Consider the following 22,670-nt stretch of genomic DNA (forward strand, 5'->3'; position numbering starts at 1 on the left):
TAAGTTAGCTTTCCCAACAAAAGAGCAGAGCTATTGAGCTATTCACAAATTCATTAGTCTGACAATCCCCCCAAAAAGGTTTTTAGCTCCAAAAAGTCTTTCAGTTGGATGGAGCTCACGTCAAAAACATTTTAATTGAACCATACCTATGTTTGATTTATTTACTAATATCCTCCAATTTTTGTTTCTCATTATTACAGAGGTGTTGCCTAGGGGTTTTCCTTTGTCCATTGTTATTTGATGCTTATGGTTTTGTGGTTCTTTGAGGAAAACCATGTGGTTAAGGCTTTAATCGTGTAGTGAAAAAAAAACAGAAAACGGTGAAAAACTAGAGAGGAAAACGGTCAATGGCCCGCGCCCTTGGAAATACCAAAAATATTGGGAAGAGAGGATTTTCAAATGGGGGTTTTCCTTTGTTTATTGTTATTTGATGCTTATGGTTTTGTGGTTCTTTGAGGAAAACCATATGGTTAAGGCTTTGATCGTGTAGTGAAAAAAACTGAAAACGGTGAAAAACTAGAGAGGAAAACGGTCAATGGCCCGCGCCCTTGGAAATACCAAAAATATTGGGAAGAGAGGATTTTCAAATTCAAACTCAACCAAATACACTGAACTATCTTATACCTATCCCCCCCACGCAACCGCAGCTCGGGGGGCTCCGTCAATCTATTGATATTGAACCAGGGACAACAGGCGAAACCTATAGTACTAACTTCCCCCTTCCACCTCTACTTGTTGAACAACTTTAGCACGTGCTATAATAGTTTCCCAGTTTACCTCGAGTATAAATAGTCTAGAATTCGGAGTTCTCATCATCAGTTTGTTTCCATCAGTCATTCAGTGAACAACTCCAGCAACACAATCATCATGTTCAAGTCTCTGGTACTAGTGGCATGTTTAGCCTGCATAGGTTCTGTGCTGACATCTCCTGCCTACACAACCAAATACGACAACGTGGATCTCGATGAAATTATCGCCAACGATCGTCTCTTCACCAACTACTACAAGTGTTTGATGGACACAGGTGCCTGTTCACCAGACGGTGCTGAACTCAAAAGTAAGTCTTGTTTCACATTTTCGTTTTTCGCCTTTGAAGGGTTTTCATTACTATCCAATCAAGGAAGTCAGTCCTTGTCCAGTTGGTCCGGCAAGGAAGCTAGGAATCCAATGAGGTTGAAGTACATATATTTGCCTTCTTCCCCAAAGACTCAAGATCTTGAATTCTGGACAATGTTCAAGTACCTACCTACATCCGTAACAATATTCACCTCAGGTTGAAATTGTCTCTTAGTTTTTGTTTCTCATCACTTTTCGTTTGTTTCCTATCTTTACAGAGGTGTTGCCTGATGCCATTGCCACTGAATGCGGTGGCTGCTCTGACAAACAGAAAGAAGGGGCCAAGAAAATCTTCAAATTCCTCATCGAAAAGAAACCAGAAGAATGGAAAGCTTTGGAAGGCAAATACGATCCATCTGGCTCCTACAAAGCCAAATATGACGCTCAACTGAAGGCTTTATAAGAAGGAACAATGGCCATGTTGAAGAAGATGAAATGCTACAAATGTGATGAAGAAATTGACTGACTAATGATGTATTTTTGTAATAGCTTTAAGTTCATGTGTGCAAGGAAATAAATTTCAATTTAAATAAGTTTATTGAAAGAACATGCAATCAAAAATGTCTTCTTTTCTCATAGGATAGGTGCAGCTTATTTTTGTAGCTTCTTGACCTTCTCTCTACCAAATTCAGAACCACACCGATGCTTAGCTTTGGCTATTTCTGGGGAAACTGACTCATTCCATGTACCTACTATTTTGTTACTTTCTATTTTATTATGCAACCAAAGAAGTACATATAACATACATGAAATATTATAAAGTAGGTATGTACCTACATGGAGCTTTTTTTCAACGGATACCTACCTCATCGTCCATAAATCAATAGAAGAAAGCCACCCGTTCCAAGAACGAGCCTTATCTGTTTAGATTTGATCCTGCATGTGACCTGAAGCTGTTAAAGATTGAAAGATCTTCTTTAACACAAAATACGAAAATTTCAAACAATACACTCATGAGTATGAGAATACCTGTACGATTATAATGAATTTAATCAATCCCAAGCACTTCATGAACCAAAACAAAAATTAATTCCGAGTTTTCCCTCACTCATTTTTCTTTTCAAAAAAAAATATTATAAAGTACCTAGGTATGTACCTACATGGAGCTTTTTTTCAACGGATACCTACCTCATCGTCCATAAATCAATAGAAGAAAGCCACCCGTTCCAAGAAACGGGAACAAAAACCATGTTAAAAGAACTCTCTTCAGGCATTTTGTGATACCTATCCTACAATGTAATGCATAACTGACTGTATTTTGTAATCCTGTATTCTAATAAGCTACTTTGTAAATACATACATACGTATTATTGCTCTATGTATAATTTAAAATGTAGATAATATAATTATTATAAAAACAAATAAATATTACATTATTATTCAAATGCAAAAATGAAACTATATGCCTTTGCTTCCTTTGAATTATTTGACCTCTGTCAAGGTCTTCTGAATTTGGACTTTTTTCACCTGTAGGAGCATCTGCCACGAGCAATTTATACTTCCAAGGCTAATTAGGGTTGCAGCACTTACAGCGAACTTGCTGTTTTGCTGAAATTCAAACCAAGGGGCTACATATTCCATGAAAACTTTGTTCTTTTTATTTCCAAAATAAAGGGGTGACGTAATTTTAATGTCAAAATACGATAAGCAATGTTGCTGTATGGTTCGCGGAACGTTCTATTTCTACTCGGAAATGTGCCCAACGGATAACTGAAGTTAAGCAACATTGCACATGGATGGTATCTGGACGGCTGGCCGTCTGGAAAAACCTGTACTGATGATTTTCCCGGCATCACTCAGGCTAGGTGAGGTTATAATCAGATATTCTCTGGATTGAATCCCAGCAGAGTGGCGAAGAATGAAACCCTGATACCTAAAGATAGATTAAATCTATATAAAATAGTAAAAAGCCCCAATTATCCTTAGAATACTGAATCTTCTTTTCCGTCGCCTTTTCCCGTGCTCAGTCGGGGTGGGAGTTTTTCGTCAGTCTCTCAATCAGGAGATCTTCTTTAACACAAAATACGAAAATTTCAAACAATACACTCATGAGCATGAGAATACCTGTACGATTATTGTACAAAATAATGAATTTAATCAATCCCAAGCACTTCATGAACCAAAACAAAAATTAATTCCGAGTTTTCCCTCACTCATTTTTCTTTTCAAAAACCCGGAAGTCAGCGTTTAATAAAGATCGCCACAGGGGGAGCGAGTCAATGAGAATTTTCACCTGATTAGGTGCTCAACGTATGTTAATGTTGGTGAATTGAATAGCGGCCTAGGGAGAGACAGATAGGGGGATGTTAGGTAGTGATGTATTTGAATTACGAAACTTTGTACTTTGAAAGTAGGTTGGTGAAGAAATTGAATGGCTGAATGGAGTAGGAAGAAGAAGAAGAAGAAGAAGAAGCAGAAGAAATAGAAATTGAAGATGATTTTTTTTTTTTTTTCTGGATTGCATGAGGACTGTCGTCCAGTTTTGTATAGCTGTACAGATTCGAAATGCATTTTGTCCCGTGGCTGGACTGCCTGCGTGTAATCCAACCCAGTAAGGGTACCCATTTTAACCAAGATAGAATGTTTTTACTGGGTTCAGACTTTAGGGTCGTTATATCACTTGAGGACACTAAGACACTATAAAAGTAAGGAAAGACGCTTCCAAACAAAATTTGTTATTATAATAACCAATATTTAATATCCAAGCTTGCCAAGAGAGGTTTTTTTTTCAAACGTTTCTACTTTCTTTTTTATTCGCAGCTTGTTATGGATATTTTCTTTCTTAAAATCCTCAGACCAACGATGTTTGCTAGAATTTCTTAGAAAATCTTGAACTTCCGTTAGCGCAAAAAACTAGAATTGGAATGTTTCCTTTATTTCTTAACTCGGGAACGGTATAAGCTAGAGACTTGAAATTTGGTATGTAGTTCACAAATGTGACAAGGATACAACACAAAACGTTTGGTTGAGATGGTTGCTGCGCTTGGTGGTATTTTGACCGCTTTTGGACAGATTTCGACCGTTTTTTGGCGGTTTTTAGCTATAGCGACGAAACGGTTAGAGATATTGTAAAAATTAGGGTTAAAGAACACTCAAATAAGCATCATTCAATAGGATAAGGAAAGTCGTGTGATGTTCACACCAGATTTTTAATTTTGTGGGAAAGAAAACAAAATTGGACGCTCGGTCTATAAAAACCTTTACAAGACAGACCTAGTAAGGGCCTTCTTCTAGATACTGACACCCGAGAGTATTTTACATAAATATGTATTTTACACACAAGTAAAACATTAATGTATACATCATGATACCTATGTGAAATGTATTATTACTTACCTACCTGCCACAGTGTACGTGCACTAAGTAAACATCAACTCAAGTGAAAAACTTAACAAGAATACTTCCTCAGAAGAGGATAGCCAGCAGTTTTACAGCATTGAATGCACTAGTTCCCGAAGAGTAGCACTTGAGTTAAACGATGTCGTGTGTGGTTGGTAAGTGAACGGGTGACTGGAAATCATACTTACATATACTTATACCAGCCCACTACATTTTTTCAAGATGTTTGATAGAGGAAACTGTCGTCTTCATTTTCCGAAAACAAACCTTAACTGTGTAGGATAATATTGAATGCACTAGTTCCCTAAGAGTAGCACTTGAGTTAAACGATGTCGTGTGTGGTTGGTAAGTGAACGGGTGACCGGAAATCATACCTACATATACTTACCAGCCCACTACATTTTTTCAAGATGTTTGATAGAGGAAACTGTCGTCTTCATTTTCCGAAAACAAACCTTAACTGTGTAGGATAAATTTCGCTCCGGGCGAGAACTAAAGACCGGGCGAGAACCAGCCCTTACCAAACAGACCAATCTAAGGTAACTAGGGTAGCAGTAAGTCATCCAAATTTCTTCCAAACCAGAAAAGAGCTCAAAAAGCCGAGGGTTCTATGTGCGATTTTTTTCGTCGCTCAATTTTCCCGAACAAAATTATTACAATGTTAAGCAAAATTTTCTTTTCTTCGGGTACCGAGGAGAGCATACGAGGAAACTTTTTCCCCTAAAATTTTCCAAACATGTTCTGTCGCAGCCGCAAAATACGATACTATCATCGTGATTTCACATTTTATATGTGAAGACACATTTTCCACGCTGTCGGATGGAAACTCTGTTTTTCTTTTGGTTTTGTCTTCAAATAATAAACATAGGTAGGTAGATAGATAGATACCTACATATGTATTATGTACATACTAGTAGGTCATCCAAATTTCTTCCAAACCAGAAAAGAGCTCAAAAAGCCGAGGGTTCTATGTGCGATTTTTTCGTCGCCCAATTTTCCCGAATAAAATTATTACAATGTTAAGCAAAATTTTCTTTTCTTCAGGTACCGAGGAGAGCATACGAGGAAACTTTTTCCCCTAAAATTTTCCAAACATGTTCTGTCGCAGCCGCAAAATACGATACTATCATCGTGATTTCACATTTTATATGTGAAGACACATTTTCCACGCTGTCGGATGGAAACTCTGTTTTTCTTTTGGTTTTGTCTTCAAATAATAAACATAGGTAGGTAGATAGATAGATACCTACATATGTATTATGTACATACCTACCTAAACTATAGGTACATATTTATAATATATACGATCATGCATGCTCCTATACATGCACATACCACATACTCGTGTAGGTATACAGGGTGTCTGCCGTAAAAACGGACACGGTATATTCAGTTGTACGTATTTTGATAATATGTTGAAACCTCCTTATGACTTGCACGCTTTCCGTGTCCGTGAGATGGTTTAAAAACCCCTTGGACGCCCAAAAACAATATCTGGGCTCCTTAGACTGATAGAGTGCCACTAATTTTATTAGTTAGGGTGGAAAAACTCCGTTATTGGGTTATTTTTCCTTATTTAAGGTGTTGGATTGCTAAATTGCTATATGAATTTTAGGTATTAGAGTTCGGGAACCCAGTCAACGATCCGCTAGTTTTTCTCTCTCTCAGTGTAGTGATATACTTCAGACGGTATATAGGTAGTAACAACTAGTGAGCAACATTTGAAGTCAAATATTTTTTCATAATGATTACTTGTATATTTTTAAGAACGTAAGACAGCATGGTTCGTTTTGGGGATGCTGCGATCATACTCACGCCTGCACAAGGAATCCGAGAACAAAGCGAAATTAAAATAATTAAAAATATAAAACTAGATTCGAAATTTGTTTTACAAAGAGAGATACAAAGTCCTTTGTCGATACACATTGCTCAATATCTCAAATAATGATATTGAGAGATTTTCAGGAATGTTATTAATAATTTTTCCAGATTAAAGGAAAAAGGAGATGGAGGAAGAGAGAGAGAGAGATGTATAGAAGGAGAGAGAGAGAGAGATGGAGAACGGGAAGATAGCAATCACTCTCTTTGCACACTGTGAATAAAGAGATAAACGGGCGTAGACATCAACATCATCATCATCATCATCATCATCATCAGCAAGATAAACGCTTTCAACACGACGACAGACTTGTAGACATTGATGACCTCCCCTGTAACCCGTATGTGCTTTTCGCCTTTTCGTTGTGATAGTCAAATACATAAGTGAAAGGTCAAGTTTGAAAATTAAGTTCAACTGGGAAATAAATTCCTATAAAGTCCTTGAATAAAGACTATAAAATGAAACTACCTAGCTGGGCAATCATTCATGATAAAGTGGTGGATGTGTCATTTTTCCCAACGATCATACTTACTCGTATAAGTTATGCTGTGCAGAGACCGGCAAATGCCATATTGCCATGTCACCATTCTGTTTTTCCATATTTTTGCAATATACTGAAATTTTGATTCCTACCTAAAAAGTCATGAAAAAATCCCAATAAGTTAAGACAGTGAAATAGTAGGTAGGTATCTATAATAGGTTGAAAATTTTTATTTGACATTCCAAAGAATAAATTAAAACAGTCTTATCTATTTTTTAAAGAAATTCCGCTAGGTAGAGCTAGTGAAATAAATTGTTCATTGATTTTGATAGAAATTAGTGGATGTGCCAAAATTTCCAAAACTACCTATCTTACCTAGTCTTATCTGAAAGAGCTTGGAGTACTATGACCATCGAAGTGGGAGATTTATTTTGTTTTACGAACATAATATCCATGTATATTGTATAAAGTCATCTATCTGACCTAGAACTTACGCCACATGATTGATTTTACTAGCGATGAGGAAATGCAGATATACATATGTAGGTAGGTAGGTACCTTCATATGTACCCACCTAATACATACCTATCCAGATACCTACCTATATTTAGTAAGTAGATAAGGTATGCTTTACTAATTAGGTAGGTAGGTACAACTAATACAAAGTTGTAGGTATCTGTAGGTGTAGAGCTCACGGTACTTCATGCTATTATGTAGTACCTACCTTACCTATATTGCTAATAATGTGTGAATCGACCTTAGGTGTGCTTTGTATGAGTTATTGTATGTAGAGCAGAGCACCTATTTACAACCTTATTATAAATCATTATAATCGTTTACCTAACTTGGGCCTTGAGTCAAATCTATATGTTGGGAGCACGTACATAATAGATCAAACAAATGGCCTTTTTAGCCCGTCCTTCGTTTATTATTACGATAGTAATAAAAAGGTATAGGGGCGGGCTATTGTATTCGCTTCGGTGTCTATCTGTCTGTCAGTCTGTCTGACCCGATAAAAGGACTTATCGAAACCTAGTCGACCTATATATCAAATTAAAGGTCTTTTTACCAGGAACACGAAAGTGGTGGTGCAAATTTTGTCCAAAAGTCATCTTGAACACTTGAACAAGGTTTGCAAATTTCACGAGTTACCAACTTATGCAGTCCCTTTTTCTAAAGATTTCAGTTCCTCTGAATGTCTGGCTTCATATCTGGTTTTATAGGAGCCAGATGGATCGTATTTGCCTTCCAAAGCTTTCCATTCTTCTGGTTTCTTTTCGATGAGAAATTTGAAGACTTTCTTGGATCCTTCTTTCTGTTTTTCAGAGCAGCCACCGCATTCAGTTTCAATAGCATCAGGCAAATATTCTGCAATGATAACAATGACCAAGGGAAATGAGGTTTCATTCTTGGTAACTCTTTCTGTAAATCTTTAAGTTGTGTCCACACCACAGTCGACCAAAGGATTGAAAACCAGTGAAAACCAGAAAGCCATCTGGTTAAAAAATAATAATAATAAAGTTTAACTGGTTCTTAACCGTACCACTCGGGTAAGACCGGTTATCCGAAAACCGAACGGGAGATTACTGTTAATATAGATAGATCCCTTGTTCTACTTTAGTTTAACAGACGGACTTAACTGAATGACTTTTTGGAGCTTATTAGGTATAACTTCATATGGATTGACTGATTGAGAATAAAGATTTGGAGAGCTCAGTAGTTTTGTTATTTTGATCGGAAAACTCGGAAAGTTTTTTTTTTATTTTGATCGGAAAACTAACTTACTTTTGAGTTCAGCAGCATCGGGAGAGCAAGGCCCTTGGTCCATCAAACATTTGTAGTAAAATGTGAAGAGACGATCATTGGAGAGAATTTCATCGAGATCCACGTTGTCGTATTTGGTTGTGTAGGCAGGAGATGTCAGCACGGAACCTAAGCAGGCTAAACATGCCACTAGTACCAGAGACTTGAACATGATGATTGTGTTGCTGAAGGTGTTAACGGATACACTGATATAGAAACACGGATATGATACACTGACAGACTGATGAAAAGAAACTAATAATGGAAGGATTACATTTTAACTATTTATATTCCAACACTGGGAAAACTTTGGTCGGTGCAGTAGCGAAAATACATATGCATATGGGATAGATAGGTATCAATACCATCTATGAGAGCCCGATAATTTGAACTAAAAATACCTAGGGGAAGTCCGGGCAAAGTGGGATACAAGAGGCCTGAGATCAAAATAATAATAATAATAAATGTTTTTTAAAAAATAAATACCTACGTACCTAATAGGTAATAGGTATTACATTTTTGGCAAAATAAGTGCCATACTCTGACGGTCTCTGGTTTTGTTGGACTTTGATTTATCAATGATTCAAGAAATTATTGTGTGTCCTAATATTCATCAGTGGATGGGCCATAAATTGCGTGCACAATTTATTTTTTACTTGAATTGTCAAAAATGTAGATAGGTATTATTATAGATTTGATAATTCATAGGTGTTTTAGGATAATTAATATGTATGTGTAATTTTATTATTATCGGAGTTATTAATACCTACCTTATTTATGAATGAAAATTAAATTCAACTGGATATGCAAAATCCCATGATTAAGTATGCATAAGTATGTACTTACAATGGTCTCCTATTTCCTAGGTATAGATACTCAGGTTTAGGTAGGTATACGTAAGAACCTTCAAAAATCTATTAGTGATTAGTGGATGTGCCTCTTTCCCTCATGAAAACAGGTGGTGGCATTGTGAGCTTATTCTATTCAAAGGACTGAAAAGGGTTGAAAATTTTTCTTATCAGTATGAAAATGTTTTTCTAATATGTGTTCCCTCTATTTCTGTTTCATATAATTGTCACATCGGGTTCATGAAGCGTTTAAATCTTCAAATAATACAAAAAGAATAATTTCCGCCGTGTTGAACACAAACGATTTCTACTTTACATTTTCTAATATTTTCTTCTAATGTGTTTATGTGAAATTTTAGATTAGAATTCGGAACACATTTTTGTTTTGTCTGTATGTTCTTTGTAGCCTTCATAATATTATTAGATATTATATTTAGTAGGTACGAGTATGTGTAGTTGTACCTACGAGATAAAATATTGAACCTCGTATATGATAAAGTTTAATGTGGGCACTTGGATGAATAATAATAATAATAACCTGAGCTTGGTGGTGGTGGTGTTTTTTGCATTGTGTTTAGGGATGGGATATTCGACTCTTTTTGAATATTCGAATACCACGACTCGATTCTTTTCAAATATTCGACTCAAAGAATCGACTCTAAAAGAATCGCGATTCTTTTGTAGTGAGAGAGAGACAGCACACAGGATCACTCTCGTAACCAATGAGATTGAGTAGTTTGTAGTTGTACAGGGCATGGCAACGTAGGTACAACCTCGACTCTTCAAAGAATCGCGACTCCTCAAAGAATCGCGATTCTTTGAATTTAAGAATCGCGATTCACGATTCTTTTGAAATATTCGACACTTTGAATCGACTCAGAGAATATTTACCCATCCCTAATTGTGTTGTTGAGAACTCTTTTTATTCTAATTCTGATTGATATTCGTTTACCTATATCCTGTGTAAATTGTAAAAGGTACTTGCAGTCAGGGAAGAACCATAAAGCTGATTTACAAATAATTGCCATACTCTGGCGGTCTCTGGTTTTGTTGGACTTTGATTTATCAATGATTCAAGAAATTATTGTGTGTCCTAAAATTCATCAGTGTTTTTACTTGAATTGTCAAAAATGTAGATATTAGGTATTATTATAGATTTGATAATTCATAGGTGTTTTAGGATAATTAATATCTATGTAATTTTATTAATATCGGAGTTATTAATACCTACCTTATTTATGAATGAAAATTAAATTCAACTGGATATGCAAAATCCCATGATTAAGTATGCATAAGTTTTGTGTTGCTGGAGTTGTTAACGGATACACTGATAGAAACAAGGATATATGATACACTGACAGACTGATGAAAAGAAACTAATAATGGAAGCATTACATTTTAACTATTTATATTCCAACACTGGGAAAACTTTGGTCGGTGCAGTAGCTAAAATACATATATGCATATGGGATAGATAGGTATCAATACCATCTATGGGAGCCCGATACTTTGAACTAAAAATACCTAGGGGAATTCCGAGCAAAGTGGGATACAAGAGGCCTGAGATAAAATAATAATAATAATAATAATAATAATAATAATAATAACCATGTCCTGTGACCTCAGACTGCACACGACACTTTACATTGTAGCACGACGGTAACAGGACCTGAGGTTGTGGTTCTATTTTTTTTTTTTTTTTAAGAGGTTTGACAGAGGGAACTGTAACTGCTATGGTCTTATCGTCCCGAAATCGAAGAGAGTGGGATGTCCTTCGCACTCAACCTCCGCTATTGATATAGGAAAAGAATACCTAATAAAAAAAGAGGAAGGAGAAGAAGGATAAGGAAAAGGAGAATAAGAAGAAAAGAAGGAAGAGGAGGAAAAAGAAGAAAAACACCTAATCATTTAAAGAAAATAAAGAATAATTAAAGGGAGAGAGGAGACGAGGATTGACCAGAAATGTAGTAGAGGGGAAGGGGAAATACAATATTAGACCTGGTCCCGTTAAAACGCCACTGATCAGGGATCAGGCGAAAATGGTCTCTTCCCTTAGGAAAGGAAAAGAGGGATATTCCACCCGGCGCGACACCTCTGATTATCGAGAAAGAGGTGACAGGGGAAAAAGCCTCCCTCTGAGGGGGAAATGAGAGGGGGTGGAGGGGGAGGATAAATTAATAGGATCAGGTCACGTGCTTCGCGTCACGTGACTACAATCAAACGATTTACATGGTCCATCATAATCGTAAGAAGGGACAACGGCCATGTTGAAGAAGATGAAATGCTACAAATGTGATGAAGAAATTGACTGATTAATGATGTATTTTTGTAATAGCTTTAAGTTTTAAGTTCAAGTGTGCAAGGAAATAAATTTCAATTTAAATAAGTTTATTGAAAGAACATGCAATCAAAAATGTCTTCTTTTCTCATAGGATAGGTGCACGCCATCTGACCTAGAACTTACGCCACATCATGGTTGATTTTACTAGCGATGAGGAAATGCAGATATACATATGTAGGTAGGTGGGTACCTTCATATATTATGTACCCACCTAATACATACCTATACAGATACCTACCTACCTATATTTAGTAAGTAGATAAGGTATGCTTTACTAATTAGGTACAACTACAAAGTTGTAGGTATCTGTAGGTGTAGAGCTCACGGTACTTCATGCTAATAATGTACTTAGTAGGTACCTTACCTATATTGCTAATAATGTGTGAATCGACCTTAGGTGTGCTTTGTATGAGTTATTGTATGTAGAGTTGTAGAGCACCTATTTACAACCTTATTATAAATCATTATAATCGTTTACCTAACTTGGGCCTTGAGTCAAATCTATATGTTGCGAGCACGTATATAATAGACCAAACAAATGGCCTTTTTTAGTGATATAAAAAAAAGCATCAAGGTTGTCATGACAGAAAAACAGTAACAGCTAATCTTGCCTTTCCTCACTCGAAATCTCCAGTCTCAAAATCGAATAGAATTTCCCCCCAACAGGGAACGAATAGAGGGAAGGACGAACGAAATAGGAATTGATTTCCTCTGTAGTTACTGATGATGATAAATGAAGGGTAACTTCTACCCAAAGGAAGGGTAAGGTACCTTCTTACCCAAGATTTCAGATCGAGTAGTATTGTCACGTCCGCTTAGAAAAGTTGCTTTGGCGGGGATTTTACAATAGGAAGTAAAAATTTCGGTACGGTTCATTTAATTTCAAGAAATACAATACACCGCCACGTAGCACGTATGTAGTTTATATACCTATGTACGTATATAACATGTTATACCTATGTACATATATGTTATACCATATAGTTACCTATGTACATTTATACCTATAACGTATGTACATTAAGGAAGATAGCAAATGTTTGGTGTACCTCCCTATCTGCTATCTGTAGGTATGTAGATTGTATAGGTACCTACATCAGGAGTTCCTAATCGATGGTACTGGTAGGTATTACATGTAATTAGGTAGGTAGCTAGGTACCTACTGCTGATACTAGATACTAGTCAAGGAATTGAACAGATGGAGGTAGTAGGTAACTTCAAGAGAACTTTAACCAATGAAGACAATACCTACCGCCATTAAGGAAAAAACACGGGATATATCCCCCATTTCCCGAATGGGTTAAATTCGTTAAATTGACCCCATTCCAATCATACTTTCTTATTACTTATTACATTCTATGATTCTACCTACCTATTGGTAAGTTCCATATTCCATACCTACCTACGCTACGTAATTTGCCTTCCAAAAAAAAAAAAAAAAAGGAAGAGTAGATTAACAAAACTCCTCTCCCTCGCCCGCACAAATAAGGCATGAATCTCTGGAGACCTTTAGCGTCAACAGGAGAGGAGGGGATGTCAAACCACACACCCACAGAACATGACACTATCTCTAGTGTGAAATCTTTTCATTCGAGTCTGGGGGGATTTGAAACCCACACCTTCCCAGCACCGTCGTCAATTTGCCGGTGGTCGATCTTGGTAGAAAATCTCACAAGAGGGAGAGGGGATACGGGTAAGAAGAAAGTTGACGGGAGTGTTTTTTAGAAATGTTTTATTTTGGGTGAGAAAGAGGAAATGCTTTATTTTGGAAATCATAGGTAGGTATTTGTGGCTCTCTGGGTTCAAATCCCTGATATGTATGTCTGTGGCAAAAGGATCCATTAAAATACTTACCTACCTGTTTAATCTAACTTCCGATATAATATAGATACCTATCTACCTACCTATGCGAGTAATGTACATAATTACATATGTAATTATAGGTAGGTACCTAGAGCCTAGGTATCTACGTAGATGATAAAATCAGGATGTGACCCTTAGTACTTCCTATTTCTCAAGGGATGTGATTCTCCCTTAAGTTCACTAGTTTTATAAACCCTAAATAGCACGGAAATTTTAAAAATAAATAAAGCACAAATATTACTATTACCACCAACATGATAGGAAGCAATCCTTTCCGATTGATTGCGTCCGAACCTTTGTCTATAAATCGGACCAGATTTTATCCACATAGGAGTACCCGCTCACCATATGGTTTGGGATTGGGTTGTCTGTTAAGTACCAATAAAGTTATCAACAATAGTATCGGATTACCCATGTCCTGCGACCTCAGACTGCACACGACACTTTACATTGTAGCACGACGGTAACAGGACCTGAGGTTGTGATTCTATTAAAGTGGAAACACACTGCCATCACGTTATGTCATGTGGAGTCAGAAAGATATGTGGTTCAAAGTTTTCCCATAATCCAATATAGTAGGTATTGTGTGGGTAATCTCGTTCAGCCGTGATAGAAGTGTGGCTGTCCTGTGACTTGGAACTACATCTTTTTGAACTCCCCATGACTTCACGTGACGTGACGGTAGCGTGATTCTATCTTCAGTTACGTATTTCAGTGTGTGTGTTTTTTTTTTTTTTTTTTAAGTGAAACTTTACTGTCAGTGACAAATCATCAACAACAACAAATACACATATGAAAACAAAAGAATCAGATTTATGAACTTTGGTAGGACATAAAATAGAAGGAAAATGCTAATAGTAATAATTCATATTAAATTTACAAATACATTATTCATGTAAGTAGAGGCTTTTTTTAGATTTTTGTCTCTTGCTTTTTTCGTCTTTTTTTTATAGGGTCTTCACATCTACCAAAAGTAAAAAGGGTAGATTCAAGAGAGAGAGCTAGAGAGAGAGAGAGAGAGAGAGAGAGACGGAGGGAAAGAGAGAGAGAATGTTCGGTGGACCGCGGTGTTGGGTAGTTTCCGGCAAAAAAACGTAATAATAATAATAATAATAATAATAATAATAATAATAATTATAAAGAATGAGCAGGGGAGGAGGAGGGTGGTAGATATATTAATGTAGGTACGCTATACATAGTATATTTCTGTGTTTTTCTTGAAATAATTTATGGCCCTCGTTACGTCATAATTTCCCTGCTAGTTTATTAGAGGAGGGAAAATTTTCTGGGTGCGAAAAATACATTTCCCGACTTCCGTCACCTTCCCCCATCCTTCCTTATTTTTCCTCCCCATCTCTCCTTCCTTTCTTCCCCCATATTTCATATTTCTGCCGTCAAACGAATAAATTTTATGGTATAGTGTTCAGAAGGAATCTAGATTTTATTGTTTTAATTATTGCATTTGCCAAATTGTCTTCCTTACTTCCGGCTTTTTAGTCCGTCCTTCCTTTATTATTACTAATAATAAAAGGTATAGTGGACGGACTATTGTATTCGCTTCGGTGTCGTCTGTCTCTATTTTTCCTCCCCATTCCTCCTTTCTTTCTTCCCTCATATTTCATATTTCTGCCGTCAACGAATAAATTTTATGGTATAAGTAGTGTTCAGAGGGAATCTAGATTTTATTGTTTTAATTATTGCATTTGCCAAATTGTCTTCCTTACTTCCGGCTTTTTTTTACCCCGAACCTAGACTAGTGCGGTGGTTATACATTTTTTTTTTTTCTTTCTTTCTTTCTTTCTTTCTTTCTTTCACTTGTTTTATTTCGAAAAATAAATCGTCTCCGGTGTTTGTTTGTTGTTGTTGTTGTTTTTTTTTTTTTTTTCTTTTGTCTTTGATTGGCCCCTTTAAAGATAAGGCCAAAGCACTAGAGTAATTTTATGACATACATTGACAGATAGAACTATATCTATAAAAAAAGAACAAGTACTAAAAGAGGTTCAAGAAAAAGATGGATGTCAAGAATGAAAATGTCATCCCTATTCTACTTAAAATTAGTTACTTGTTCTCATGGCTTGTACCTTAAAAATGAGAAGGTATTCCTACCTAGCTGTAAAAATTATTTCTAATCTTATTTAAAGTAAGGTCTATCCAAAACAAATAAATTATTTAATTTGAACTTTGCCATGGAATTTGTTACTCAAAGAGTAAATATGTCATTGTGTTCTTTGTAGGCCTCTAATAGTGTCTAGGAAGGAAATATTTTTTCATTGTTGAATACTTAAAATTTGGTAGGTATTCATTGTAATTATTATAATAGTATTTGAGTTAAAGTGTTTATAGGTACATGTGATGTATGATATAAATTAAGATTGAGACTTTTGTGTAATTTGATGTTGTGTAGTGTGCTGATTTCTTCAATTAGTTTGTAGATAATTAATTTTGTAGGGTTGTGCACCCCCATAAAACTAGAAACAAGTCAACCTTTCCTTTTGTAGGTAGGTAGCTAAGTTCAATAAAATTTAATTGATTATTCTAAATACCTACCTAGTGTGATTTTTTTCCCCTTCATACCTTTATGTTCATCAAAATAAATTTACTATATTCTTTTTCGTAGATTGACAATAACTTGATTTTTACTTTATAGGTTTTTTTTTTTAAAAAAAAAAGAGGGAGAAGTTTCCACTTATTTCTGGTAAAGAAATAGGGACCAGACCTTGTTACTTCCTTTTTTTACTTTTTATAATAGCAATGAGTTTTTTTTTTTTTTTTTTTTCCTTTCTGTATAATAAAAAAAAAAAAACTCAGAGCAACCACCGCATTCAGTTTCAATAGCATCAGGCAAATATTCTGCAATGATAACAATGAACAAGAGAAATGAGGTTTCATTCTTGGTAACTCTTTCTGCAAATCTCTAAGTTGTGTCCACACCACAGTCTACCAAAGGATTGAAAACCAGAAAGCCATCTGGTTAAAAAATAATAATAATAATAAAGTTCAACTGGTTCTTAACCGTAGCACTCGGGTAAGAACGGTTATCCGAAACCTGAACGGGAGATTACTGTTAATATAGATTTCCCTTATTCTACTTTAGTTTAACAGGCGGACTTAACTGAATGACTTTTTGGAGCTTATTAGGTATAACTTCATATGGATTGACTGATTGAGAATAAAGATTTGGAGAGTTCAGTAGTTTTGTTATTTTGATCGGAAAACTAACTTACTTTTGAGTTCAGCAGCATCGGGAGAGCAAGGCCCTTGGTCCATCAAACACTTGTAGTAAAATGTGAACAGACGATCGTTGGAGAGAATTTCATCGAGATCCACGTTGTCGTATTTGGTTGTGTAGGCAGGAGATGTCAGCACGGAACCTATGCAGGCTAAACATGCCACTAGTAAACTCAAAGCGAGAAAGTTTTAGATAACACTTCAGTCGTTATTTTAAGACCGGTTTCAGCGTCACCTGTGTTAAGCTACGCCGAGAAAGGCCAACAAATGGATTGGTGACTTAAACATTATATTGGGAATAAAGGGAAAACGGGCTCTAGTCTTGATTTTTTAGTGATATAAAAAAAAAGCATCAAGGTTGTCATGACAGAAAAACAGTAACAGCCAATCTTGCCTTTCCTCACTCGAAATCTCCAGTCTCAAAATCAAATAGAATTTCCCCCCGACAGGGAACGAGTAGAGGGAGAGAGAGAGGGAAGGACGAACGAAATAGGAATTGATTTCCTCGGTAGTTACTGATGATGATAAATGAAGGGGTAACTTCTACCCAAAGGAAGGGTAAGGTACCTTCTTACCCAAGATTTCAGATCCAGTAGTATTGTCACGTCCGCTTAGAAAAGTTGCTTCGGTGGGGATTTTACAATAGGAAGTAAAAATTTCGGTACGGTTCATTTAATTTCAAGAAATACAATACACCGCCACGTAGCACGTATGTAGTTTATATGTACCTATACCTATGTATGTATATAACATGTTATACCTATGTACATATGTTATATATACCATATAGGTACCTATGTACATTTATACCTACGTATGTACATTAAGGAAGATAGCAAATGTTTGGTGTACCTCCCTATCTGTAGGTACGTAGATTGAAGGTACCTACATCAGGAGTTCCTAATCGATGGTAGTGGTAGGTACATGTAATTAGGTAGGTAGCTAGGTACCTACTGCTGATAGTAGTCAAGGAATTGAACAGATGAGGGTAGTAGGTAACTTCAAGAGGACTTTCACCAATGAAGACAATACCTACCGCCATTAAGGAAAAAACACGGGATATATCCCCCCCATTTCCCGAATGGGTTAAATTGAGCCCATTCCAATCATACTTTCCTATTACTTATTACATTCTATGATTCTACCTATTGGTAAGTTCCATATTCCATACCTACCTACGCTACGTCAAAAAAAAAAAAAAAAATGCAGTAGATTTTTGTTAAGTAACTCTTTCTTATCATTTCAGATGGAACTGCCTTCTGTTTGGCAAGGCAGCATTCAGTTTTCATGTGGTCAATATAATTCTACATGGCTTATGTAGCAGTTTGACGTACAGTGTTGTTCAAGTTCTATCAAGAAGCCATAGTCCATCCACTGCATTCTACACAGCTTTGCTCTTCACTGTACATCCCATTCATTGTGAATCTGTAAGTTTTTTTTCTTTTTTTTTTTAAGAAATTTTGATAGAGCCACCAGCCATTTAAGTCATCAGTGTTCCTCTTCAAATGAGCATTGCCAAGATTCCATGCAAACTTGGGATGTTAATGAACTCAGCTTTCTTGTTGATAAGGCCCATGGGAACTTTTTTAATTTTCTAATGCTTGCTTGGGTGAAAAAATGGATGAGATGTTTAGATTTGTATAAATTGAACCCATTCTTTAGGGCATTTGCCCTTACACCTAAGCCTCAGAGTGGGCTTTTTGTGTTTGGAGTTGAGCTGATGAGTTGTTTAGGTTTCTGAAACAGTTTGATGCCATTCATATGCTGAACAGTACAAAGAGCCATACCTAGCTACTCAATTAGTGGAGACCTTTAGCGTCAACAGGAGAGGAGGGGATGTCAAACCACACACCCACAGAACATGACACTATCTCTAGTGTGAAATCTTTTCATTCGAGTCTGGGGGGATTTGAAACCCTCCTACCCAGCACCGTCGTCAATTTGCCGGTGGTCGATCTTGGTAGAAAATCTCCCAAGAGGGAGAGGGGATACGGGTAAGAAGAAAGTTGACGGGAGTGTTTTTTGGGAATGTTTTATTTTGGGTGAGAAAGAGGAAATGCTTTATTTTGGAAATCATAGGTGGCTCTCTGGTGGCTCTCTGGTTTAAACGCGCGTTGTGGCTCTCTTGGTTCAAATCCCTGATATGTATGTCTGTGGCAAAAGGATCCATTAAAATACTTACCTACCTGTTTAATCTAACTTCCGATATAATATAGATACCTATCTACCTACCTATGCGAGTAATGTACATATGTAATTATAGGTAGGTACCTAGAGCCTAGGTATCTACGTAAATGATAAAATCAGGATATGTGACCCTTAGTACTTCCTATTTCTCAAGGGATGTGATTCTCCCTAAGTTCACTAGTTTTATAAACCCTAAATAGCACGAAAATTTTAAAAATAAATAAAGCACAAATATTACTACCTATTACCACCAACATGATAGGAAGCAATCCTTTCCGATTGATTGCGTCCGAACCTTTGTCTATAAATCGGACCAGATTTTATCCACACTGATTTACAGCTGGGTATCTACTACTCACCGAACAGAAAAATGCCTGTTGGAATTTTAGGAAGAAGAGAAACATCAAATAGTAATGATGCAGTAAGTACCTATTGTTTGCTGTTGGTTATCAAAGGTACCTATCACATTCATGAAAAATGGAACTTGAGCCATTTAGAAACCTGTTCTGTGAAGTGTAAAATTGAACCCTGTGGTAAATAGTAATGGTATTAGGATGAGTTTGTACCTCCCGACAAGATTTGTCATATCCATAAGGATGATGTACAAGGTTTGCTCTCCACTTCTTTGCAGAAGCTGAGACTAGAAATAGTGTGGTTGCAAAGAAGTGTAAATCTGAATGAGTCTTTTTTCCATCAAAAAAATATACCTATTACCTGATAGCTATGTTTTCAAGGTTGAAAAAGTGAGGTACCTACCCATAAACTTGGTTGTGCACCTAGAGTCCTATTGCCGCTGGCTTTCACACTTAAAATACTGATTACTGATTTCGAATTCATTTCAAGGGATTGCAACTTCTCGCGCGTAAATGATACAAGTAGAGTGCTCTATTGCTTTTCATAGAAAGGTTGAACAACAGTTCAGAAATTTAGAACTCCTCTCTAAATGAACTACTGATTGCTTTGAGTTCACTTTACGAGATACCTTTTTAGGCCATCAGCCACGTATCTCAAAGAAAGCTTTGGTGTCCAGGTGCTTCTCTGATGTTATCTCACCTACACAAAAACGGTATCAACGTAACGTAGGTCCAACAGCCTACTTTTCTAAGAGTAATCTTTCAGAATTCGAGTTCTATCTTGAGGGCCCTCATGCCTACAGCTATCCCATAGAAGGACTTATCCGGGACTAGGTCCACCATTCTACGACAAGATACCCGCCTCACAGAGTAACCTCACCCAGCCTGAATAAGGACCGGGAAAAACCAGCTCGCGATGGCCCAGTTGTTAACCCATCAGGATATCAACCACGCGCAACGTTGCTTCAGTTCAGTGATCCATTGGGAACGTGCATTCACCATGCTATTGCCGCTGGCTTTCACACTTAAAATACTGATTACGTGATTACTGATTTCGAATTCAGTTCAAGGGGTTGCAACTTCTCGCGCGTAAATGATACAAGTAGAGTGCTCTATTGCTTTTCATAGGAAGGTTGAACAACAGTTTAGAAATTTAGAACTCCTGTCTAAATGAACTGATTGCTTTTAGTTCACTTTACGAGATACTTTTTTAGGCCATCAGCCACGTATCCCAAAGAAAGCTTTGGTGTCCAGGTGCTTCTCTGATGTTATCTCACCTACACAAAAACGGTCTCAACGTAGCGTAGGTCCAACAGCCTACTTTTCTAAGAGAAATCTTTCAGAATTCGAGTTCTATCTTGAGGGCGCTCATGCCTACAGCTATGATATGGTGGCTCACTTGGTAAACAGAGGGACTGGGTTCAATTCCAGCTGAGGTTTTAATTTGACAATATCCCAGTAGTAGGTTACTTTTAATTATTTTTTTTTCTAATAAATATAAATAAATAAAATAAAAGTAACCTACTACTGGGATAGAGACTCTCCCAGACAGTTTCCTTGGATGACTTTGGAAAGTTGAATTTCCACCCCCCCCCCCCCCAGTTTAAATTCAAAAATGCTTCGAGGGGATATTGTTTTGCCCTCTCTTTGCAATTTAGCAAAGAAAAAAAAAAAAAAGAAAAAAAAAAAAAAAAAAATAAAAAAAAAAAAAAAATTTTTGGTAAGGTTTGAAAAAAAAAAAAAAAATAGATTAAAAAAAAAAGAACAATTTCTGGTAAGGTTTTAATTATAACATGTATTAGAAATAATTAAATACAAAAAGATCTAGTTTACAAGTATGGTTCAGGGAATTCAAAGTTGACTTCTCTACCGGTCAATTTCTTGTAGATTTGAGAGAAGGTGTCTGTCTTGTGTTCAATATTTGTCTGTTGGTTCTTATCCAAATGTACTTTAATCAATTGTTTACCATCAAGCTTGACTTTGATACGCTTTCCTACAATTTCAGCAGGGAAAACAATGTCTTCCAGAATACAGTCATACACAGATGTGAGGGTACGACTTCTTGGTCGCTTTTGCTTTGTCTTGGCACGGGTTTTACGTGTTGGCTTTGGTAAGATTTTACGGTCACCAATGAAAACAACGTGCTTACCACTGAATTTCTTTTCTAACTCACGGACGAGTCTGGGCTGAATTTTCTGGAATTGCTTCAGTTGTGGCATTGGTACATAGACAATGACTGACTTCTTACCACCCAGGTCAATTTCCTTGGCTCTTGTGAAGGTAAGATTTTACGGTCACCGATGAAAACAACGTGCTTACCACTGAATTTCTTTTCTAACTCACGAACAAGTCTGGGCTGGATTTTCTGGAATTGCTTCAGTTGTGGCATTGGTACATAGACAATGACTGACTTCTTACCACCCAGGTCAATTTCCTTGGCTCTTGTGATGTACAGTTCTCTCAGCTGGGCTTTCAAGTCACTGTTCATTTCCAATTCCAGGAGAGCTTGAGAAATGGAGTTCTCAAAAGCATCAGGCTCTCCACCCTTCTTGATGATCTTTGAGTTTGCCAAAAACATGTTTAGGCCGTTTTTAGGACTCCTTGTATCCTGGAACAAGAGAAAATAGAACTTGTAAATAGAGTGGTGTAAGTAAATAGCACACAGGTGGTTCTTGCTAGCTTTATCGTGCTCATGCCACCTGTAAATTCGTCAATTTCCCATTGCACACTTGAGCATTTGCAGAAAGCAAAAAGCACTTTTTCAGCTAGAGACTGAATGGCCAGAGGTAAGGAAAGCTAGTTTCCTTGTATCCTGGAACAAGAGAAAATAGAACTTGTAAATAGAGTGATGTAAGGAAATAGCACACAGGTGGTTCTTGCTAGCTTTATTGTACTCATGCCACCTGTAAATTCGTTGATTTCCCATTGCACACTTGAGCATTTGCAGAAAGCAAAAAGCATTTTTTCAGCTAGAGACTGAATGGCCAGAGGTAAGGAAAGCTAGTGTCCAAAATTAAAGAGAGAAGAAGGGGAGGATAGGACAAACCTAGCAGATCCAAGAATAAACCTAAAGTACAATAGTCCTCTACACACAGGAATTTCTTCAGAAAAGATACCCATTTTAATGTAATGTAATATAAGAACAAACCTTATCAGAATAAAGTTCGCGCCGGCGGGAATCGAACCCACCACCTGTCGCTTACGATTAGTCCACCTTCCAAGCTTATTATAC

At 36.7% G+C, this 22,670-nt stretch overlaps 3 protein-coding genes and 1 long non-coding RNA gene across 4 annotated transcripts; 2 read left to right on the forward strand and 2 right to left on the reverse strand.

Moving 5' to 3' along the window:
* Positions 1-804: 804 nt before the first annotated feature.
* LOC103515702 (ejaculatory bulb-specific protein 3-like) lies at positions 805-1,538 on the forward strand. Its single transcript, XM_008480638.3, has 2 exons — positions 805-1,057; positions 1,335-1,538. Exons 1-2 carry the CDS (start codon positions 868-870, stop codon positions 1,517-1,519), a joined length of 375 nt encoding a protein of 124 aa, XP_008478860.1. The 5' UTR covers positions 805-867; the 3' UTR covers positions 1,520-1,538.
* Positions 1,539-7,010: 5,472 nt separating this feature from the next.
* Positions 7,011-18,316, reverse strand: LOC103515708. The gene is made up of 6 exons (XM_026828301.1): positions 18,306-18,316; positions 16,895-17,070; positions 16,475-16,520; positions 8,601-8,878; positions 7,923-8,183; positions 7,011-7,284 (listed from the first exon to the last, which is right to left on the reverse strand). The coding sequence occupies exons 1-5, from the start codon at positions 18,314-18,316 to the stop codon at positions 7,972-7,974; spliced, it is 723 nt and encodes a 240-aa protein (XP_026684102.1). The 3' UTR covers positions 7,011-7,284; positions 7,923-7,971.
* A 2,894-nt stretch (positions 18,317-21,210) lies between these two features.
* On the reverse strand, positions 21,211-22,052 carry LOC103515700 (40S ribosomal protein S7-like). The gene is made up of 2 exons (XM_017446777.2): positions 21,857-22,052; positions 21,211-21,686 (listed from the first exon to the last, which is right to left on the reverse strand). The coding sequence occupies exons 1-2, from the start codon at positions 22,014-22,016 to the stop codon at positions 21,268-21,270; spliced, it is 579 nt and encodes a 192-aa protein (XP_017302266.1). The 5' UTR covers positions 22,017-22,052; the 3' UTR covers positions 21,211-21,267.
* On the forward strand, positions 21,217-21,973 carry LOC108253228. Its single transcript, XR_001809686.2, has 2 exons — positions 21,217-21,548; positions 21,719-21,973. It is a non-coding gene; the product is annotated as an uncharacterized LOC108253228 (long non-coding RNA).
* Positions 22,053-22,670: the final 618 nt, after the last annotated feature.

This window comes from Diaphorina citri, unplaced genomic scaffold (assembly GCF_000475195.1).
Source record: "Diaphorina citri unplaced genomic scaffold, Diaci psyllid genome assembly version 1.1 scaffold1402, whole genome shotgun sequence".
Lineage (NCBI taxonomy): Eukaryota > Metazoa > Arthropoda > Insecta > Hemiptera > Psyllidae > Diaphorina > Diaphorina citri.

Coding starts and splice junctions, on each gene's coding strand:
- LOC103515702 (XM_008480638.3), top strand. CDS start 868: ATGTTCAAGTCTCTGGTACTAGTGGCATGTTTAGCCTGCATAGGTTCT. Junction 1,058..1,334: donor AGACGGTGCTGAACTCAAAA/GTAAGTCTTGTT, acceptor CTATCTTTACAG/AGGTGTTGCCTGATGCCATT.
- LOC103515708 (XM_026828301.1), bottom strand. Junction 8,879..16,474: donor GAATGCGGTGGTTGCTCTGA/GTTTTTTTTTTT, acceptor AATCCTTCCATT/ATTAGTTTCTTTTCATCAGT. Junction 8,184..8,600: donor CGATGCTGCTGAACTCAAAA/GTAAGTTAGTTT, acceptor TTATCATTGCAG/AATATTTGCCTGATGCTATT.
- LOC103515700 (XM_017446777.2), bottom strand. CDS start 22,016: ATGTTTTTGGCAAACTCAAAGATCATCAAGAAGGGTGGAGAGCCTGAT. Junction 21,687..21,856: donor CAAGGAAATTGACCTGGGTG/GTAAGAAGTCAG, acceptor TTGACCTGGGTG/GTAAGAAGTCAGTCATTGTC.